The 6972-nt window shown below is 36.4% G+C and overlaps 1 protein-coding gene across 1 annotated transcript in view; it reads left to right on the top strand.

The window, feature by feature from the left end:
* Nucleotides 1-2404: 2404 nt before the first annotated feature.
* Nucleotides 2405-6972, top strand: part of LOC107695573 (ribulose-phosphate 3-epimerase-like) — a 6328-nt gene continuing 1760 nt past the window's right edge. The window contains exons 1-3 of the mRNA XM_016495562.1: nt 2405-2609; nt 3647-3726; nt 3982-4121. Coding sequence (XP_016351048.1) covers nt 2416-2609; nt 3647-3726; nt 3982-4121 — 414 coding nt within the window. The 5' untranslated portion in view covers nt 2405-2415. The remainder of the gene's footprint in view (nt 2610-3646; nt 3727-3981; nt 4122-6972) is intronic.

Genomic DNA, 6972 nt, shown 5'->3' with positions numbered 1-6972 from the left:
GTAAATGTTGTGTGATATCCAACTTTATTTGATTAAAATTTACATTAAAAAAAATCTAATTCACTTATAATCCCTCTACATTTCAATGCCATTATATAAAGTGTTAAAACAAAATGATACCTTTTCCCTATTTTCCCCTTCTCTTGTGAAATGGCATGGCAAATTAATAGTCATCATGGACCAGTTTTAGGGATCTCTGGTCTATGGTTTTGCGTCACACTTTAGTAAGACAGATGCTTATTCCTTTTATTGTTCCATTTATATTTTCACACAATTAGTGTAAAGTCTGAAAACAGTTATCCATCGGAACTTGTATAGATAAAAAAATAAATCCCATAAACTGTATAATTGTGCTTACATGGGGTGATAAGTGTTACATAATAACTATTCTGGCAATAAATACATAAATGATGGAAATTGAGTGTTTGGTTGTATATTGCTTAATGTAAGATTTTCTGAAATCCCACCTTTGTGCTTTCAAAGCACTGCTTTGTATTTTGTACAGATGATTTTGTGTCTCAGATTTATAGATATTCTCATTTTGAGCTCATAGATGTGAAAAATTGGTGAAATGCTCCATGAGCACCGCTGGTTAAATTAACAATGTCAGCATCTCTCTCTCTTAAACAGCATCCTGAACCAAGGACAAAAACAGCTCAGGAAGACAAACAAGTCTAAGGACAATTGAAGTTGTTTACCTCAGTGGAGATGGAAGGACGGTGGATGAAGAGATGGGAAAAGGACATATCCGTCACAGGCCGAGTTATCAGTCAGACTCAAAGGATCGGAAAGGACAGGCTTTCAGGATGTCCTTTTGTAAACAGTCAAGCTCATCAGAGCCACTATACATCAGTGAAAGCTGTAAACCTATTTTATATCAACGTAAATCAAACCTTAACATGGAATGGGAAGCATACTGCCTGATTCATCTAATATGGTAAACATTTGTTAAAGCTCTGCTTAAATGATTTAAACATGAACGTGAAAGCATCAGTAGGCTACACCCTGCAGATCAAGGAAAACCTAACCTTTCGTTCACTTCACTGTCAGTCTAAAGATTTAATCATTCACATCATCAAAACATCAAAAACATCAATTTTCTCAATGACAAATGAACAATGAAATGTTTATGTGAAATTTCAAGCTACTTGCAGAACGGGGGGGGATGTATGTGTTTTGTGATGTATTAACAAGCTAGCAAAGTAATTGACAACGTTTTGTTTTTACATTATTTAAATTATTTTTGGTTTCGAAATTATGAAACATTTCAGAAATTAGACCTTTATCTGCCAGGTAGACTCAAACACACAATTAATGAATTCAGTAACAGAAGCTCCCAACACAGTAACGCCCCAGCGTTAACGCTTGACGGAGGGCGTTTCTGAAGCTTGGTTCTGACGCGACCGTCATAGTGACAACAGCCAATCACATTAGTCTTCTGGTGTTGCATGAACGCGATTGGCTAGCGTCTGCGCTAGGGTATTTGCATACGGTCATCTGATTGGCTGACGCCTGCGTTGGCGCTTGAAAAGTTGAAAAGTTTTTTGGGTCTTTTTTTTTTTTCTTTTCAAATCGCGCCACCTCCTGGCCATAATGAGATGACGCAGGACTTTTGTTTTGAAAGGCGTGTGTGAATAGCGGAAGTGTGCAGGGGTTCCGGCTCACACAGGAATCAATGGAAATGAAAGAGCAGATACGTTAGCAAAAAAAGGCAACCAAAAAAAAAAAAAGGATATCGAGATTGAAGTCCCATTAGGAAGAGGAGAAATTAAATCAATTATTAAATCAAATATTCAAAAAGAGTGGCAGAAGAAGTGGGACATAGCTGATACAGGAAGGTTTTATTTTAAAATTAATTCATCAGTTAAAGAAGTATGCAATTTTGGAAGATGTAGGAAAGATGAGGTGATTTTAAATAGATTACAATTTGGGCACACAGGACTAAATGCATCACTATACAAAATAGGTAAACATATTACAGGTAAATGTGCTTTTTGTGGGGTAATAGAAACCGTTGAACATGTAATATTAAAATGTCGGAAATATAATATAGAGATAATTAAAATGATAAAGAACTTAAATGGTAATAATAAATAAAAAAAGAAGATAAATTGGATATTAGGAAAAGGATTAAGAGAAGGTAGTAATCAAAGAATAGTAATGGAATATATAGTAGAAACAGGATTAAATAAACGAATTTGATAGTTACATACATAAATAAATAATTAAAGCAAAGGAATAGGGGAACACCGAAGCTGTTTTTTTTGGCATGGGAGCTGAACACGCAGCAGCCAGAAATACAGCTTGTGTGAACCCGAAATAAAATTAACAATAAAATAAAATAAAATAAAATATGAATAGAGACGGGACTATCATCCATGTACGAATATAAACAGTTGGTGGCGGTATGTGCCTATGGTGCGGAATACGCCAAAAATTCCAAAGAAGAAGGAAGTGTGCAGCAGACTAGAGGCAGGAAGCGGCAGCATGGCGTACACGGCGAAAGTCGGACCGTCTATTTTGAGCAGCGATCTGTCGCAGCTCGGGAGGGAGTGTGAGCGAATGATGGAGTGCGGTGCTGATTATCTGCACCTTGACGTTATGGATGGGTGAGGAATAAAGTTTGCTAATTTTCGTCTAAGTTTCTCACCCAATGTTGACCTGCAGGCACTGAGAGCGATCATGACCAGAGAACCAATACCATATTACATTCTAAAGTAATTTTAATGAGCAAGAACATTTAGTTATCCCACATTTTGGCACAGGAATGATACAGCATGCATTCACCCTCGTTGCAAAAAAAAAAAGTATGCCACAATATTAAGTTACAAGAAGTCATACACAGCTTGGCATTGCAGTGAGACAATTATCTTATTTCCTTGTCAAATTTTTTTTACACAAAGTTAGGGGCTTACTGGATCTGCACCCAAATTATTGTATGTAATATATATATATATATCTCTTTGAATTTTGTTTATTTTTCTGACTCCACTGGCAAGTTTTAAGTAAAAACACACTTCATTCTGATTAATTTCCTTGAAAAAATATTTAATATATCATTGTACACATAAATTTATATAGATTTATTAATGTTTAGATTTAGTAAAAATATTATTTTTTTACATACATTTTTTTCCCTTATTTATTATTATTTGATACAAAGAACAATGTATGTAATATATATATATATATATATATATATACATATATATGCACACACACAATTTAAAAGGTTAGGTTTGGTAAATAAATAAATAAATGTTTTTAAAATAAGTCTCTTATGCTCACTGAGGCTGCATTTATTTTATTAAAAAATACAGAAGACAGTAAGTTTGTGAAATATTATTACAATTTAAAATGTTGTTTATCCCTGTGATGTCAACGCTGAATTTTCAGCAGCCATTACTCCAATCTTCAATGTCACATGATACTTCAGAATTCATTCAGATATGCTGAATTAGTGCTCAAAATTTTTTTGTTGTTTATTTATTATTATTGTCATATTTAATGTTTCATTATTAATGTTGAAAACAGTTGCAGTGTTTAATATTTTTGTCAGGAGTTTTTTTTTTTTTTTTGGTCAGAAGTTAAGATATCTAACCCTGCCTTTTTCAATCTCTTTCCTTCATCTTTAAATTTGCTGAAGGCATTTTGTTCCAAACATCACATTTGGACATCCTATGGTGGAACGTTTACGACGCTGTATCGGACCTGATCCTTTTTTTGGTGAGTTCCAGTCATTGCAAAATTGCATCTACTCTTGTTTCTGTTTCATTTGAGCTGCACACAATCTGGTCCTCTTCGTTGGGACAGTTTTGTTAGTAATCCTCTCAAGTAGACACCCTGGGTTCTTTCACATTTTCACTCTCTTTCTGTATTCTTAAATAAACATTGCCTCTAGGATAAACCAGATAAGTAAAACATTGCAGTGTTTGCTCTGTGTAGGTTTGGAGGCTTTGCTTACACTTTGCCTTATTACAGACATGCATATGATGGTGTCCAGGCCAGAGCAATGGGTGAAGCCCATGGCAGCAGCGGGAGCCAATCAGTACACTTTCCATCTAGAAGCCACGACCAACCCTGGCAGCCTCATCAAGGAAATCAGGGAGAGCGGCATGAAGGTCTGTAAAAAAGGGAAGAACCGATTGGTATATATACATATACACACTAGGGATGGGAAGATTCCCCGATTTGCTCGGTGCATCGGCATAAGAAGTTAACGATGTGATGCATCGGTTTAAAAAGTGTGCATCGGCTACAAGTTGTCATTTATATCGCAATGCATCGTTTCTAACATAGTTGCATCGGTAAAAACCGATTTATTTATATATAATTACTAGTGAGTGCTATACTTTTATTATTTAGAAAGTGACCAATAATCTTGTCAGGAGTTTTTTTTTTTTTTTTGGTCAGAAGTTAAGATATCTAACCCTGCCTTTTTCAATCTCTTTCCTTCATCTTTAAATTTGCTGAAGGCATTTTGTTCCAAACATCACATTTGGACATCCTATGGTGGAACGTTTACGACGCTGTATCGGACCTGATCCTTTTTTTGGTGAGTTCCAGTCATTGCAAAATTGCATCTACTCTTGTTTCTGTTTCATTTGAGCTGCACACAATCTGGTCCTCTTCGTTGGGACAGTTTTGTTAGTAATCCTCTCAAGTAGACACCCTGGGTTCTTTCACATTTTCACTCTCTTTCTGTATTCTTAAATAAACATTGCCTCTAGGATAAACCAGATAAGTAAAACATTGCAGTGTTTGCTCTGTGTAGGTTTGGAGGCTTTGCTTACACTTTGCCTTATTACAGACATGCATATGATGGTGTCCAGGCCAGAGCAATGGGTGAAGCCCATGGCAGCAGCGGGAGCCAATCAGTACACTTTCCATCTAGAAGCCACGACCAACCCTGGCAGCCTCATCAAGGAAATCAGGGAGAGCGGCATGAAGGTCTGTAAAAAAGGGAAGAACCGATTGGTATATATACATATACACACTAGGGATGGGAAGATTCCCCGATTTGCTCGGTGCATCGGCATAAGAAGTTAACGATGTGATGCATCGGTTTAAAAAGTGTGCATCGGCTACAAGTTGTCATTTATATCGCAATGCATCGTTTCTAACATAGTTGCATCGGTAAAAACCGATTTATTTATATATAATTACTAGTGAGTGCTATACTTTTATTATTTAGAAAGTGACCAATAATCTGTGACCAATATTTTATAAGTAGATTGATTTCTCCTCTCTAAACTGTTTCTCAAGCGCGCTGTCTCATCACCGCTGCTGTTGCGTGAATAAGACGCATCGTCACAACACCACGGAGACCCGAGGAAAAACTGGGATTAAAGTTCATGAATGTATTTATTAGGGGTGCTCCGATTGATCGGCTACCAATCATTATCGGCCGATAATCACGTTGGGATGATTGATCGGTGCTCTCTAAAAAGGCCGATCTCAAAAAACCGATCTCGAGCTGCTGGCGCGGGTGAAATCATTATAATGCTGAAGGTGAGGTACTCACCTTCATATTTCTTCATTAGATATTTATAAATAATAATTATAGATAATTATAAAGTAATTTGACAACATTGTGTGAGAAGAAATTTCACGCATGCGCTCTCTCAAAATACACAAATGTCTTCAAATCACCACACATCGTGTCAGTCTATAAGCGAGCTGCACAGTTGACAGGAATTGTCACTTGTACAATCGAGGCAGTGTCACATCGTCACTGCGTCTGCACTATAAGCGAGCTGCATGCTGCACAGTTTACACAGGAATTGTCACTTGCACAATGAGGCAGTGTCACATCGTCACTAAAGTTTATAAATTGCATTACTTTTTAATTCTTGCCCGTGTTTAACCATTCAGCGCTCACGCGCTCTCTTGGAGACTGCGCTCATGCACACTGGCACTCGCAGCGCACACACATAATGCCAGGTTCACATTACTCCGTTTGCAGTGCGTATGAAATGAAATTCAGGCCCTGAATAAATGTCTAAAAATCCTGATTGGAGTATCACTATAAATAGTTATAAATTATTTGTTATGAATGGCTTTAAAAAGATCGGTATCGGTGATCGGTATCGGCAGATACTGCTTTCTGTGATCGGCCTCAAAAATCCTGATCAGAGCACCCCTATCCAAAACCGGACTTGAAATAACCTAACAAATCAATAGGGGCTAAAGCGGTTCCATTAACGACAAATTAAATTCACATTCTCTCACTAATTTGTGCACGCTTATTCTTAAGCAGACCTTAAAGGGTTAAAGAGCAATTTTAGATTTTAATGTTCTAATGTTCTGCTATCTGTTCTGCAAACTATAAAAGGTACAGCTGTAATAAAACCAGAGAGAAAGGCTGCATGGCTAGAAACTGTAAAAAATAAAAATAAATAAAAAAGTCAAATAATAGTATGTGAGACAGTGGTAATATCATTATGTTCCTATTGGTCAGAAGAGGAGCTTAACTTAGCCTGCCTATGTTAAATTTGCTTTATGGAACCAAATCATTTGACAATGAGTCAGATAACTGAAATAAGCCTGGCTTATTTGGTTAACTTGTGTTATGAAACGAATCGCATTGTGTTGAATCGAATTGAAAACGGATCGCACTGCATCGTAATAGGGGTGAATCATATAGCATCGCATCGGTAGCTGCTTCATATGTATCTTTAATGTATCGTATCGTTGGCTATGCATCAAGATACGTATCGTATCGGCCTGAGTCATGAGATGCACATCCCTAATACACACACATTTGCCGTTCCTTTACTAATTAGCTAATTTGTAAAGCACAAAGAAGCATATAAAATATAAAAGAAGCATATCATATAAAAATATGAATGAAATTATTTAAGTCATTAAAAAATTTATTTTTGGCCATATATGTATGCGTGTATAATATATATATATATATATATATATACACACACACACACACACACACACACACACACACACACACAC

This window comes from Sinocyclocheilus anshuiensis, unplaced genomic scaffold (genome assembly GCF_001515605.1).
Source record: "Sinocyclocheilus anshuiensis isolate Anshui unplaced genomic scaffold, SAMN03320099.WGS_v1.1 scaffold730, whole genome shotgun sequence".
In the NCBI taxonomy this organism is placed as follows: domain Eukaryota; kingdom Metazoa; phylum Chordata; class Actinopteri; order Cypriniformes; family Cyprinidae; genus Sinocyclocheilus; species Sinocyclocheilus anshuiensis.
The sequence above is the reverse complement of the archived record's forward strand: the minus strand, read 5'-3'. Positions and strand labels throughout refer to the sequence as shown.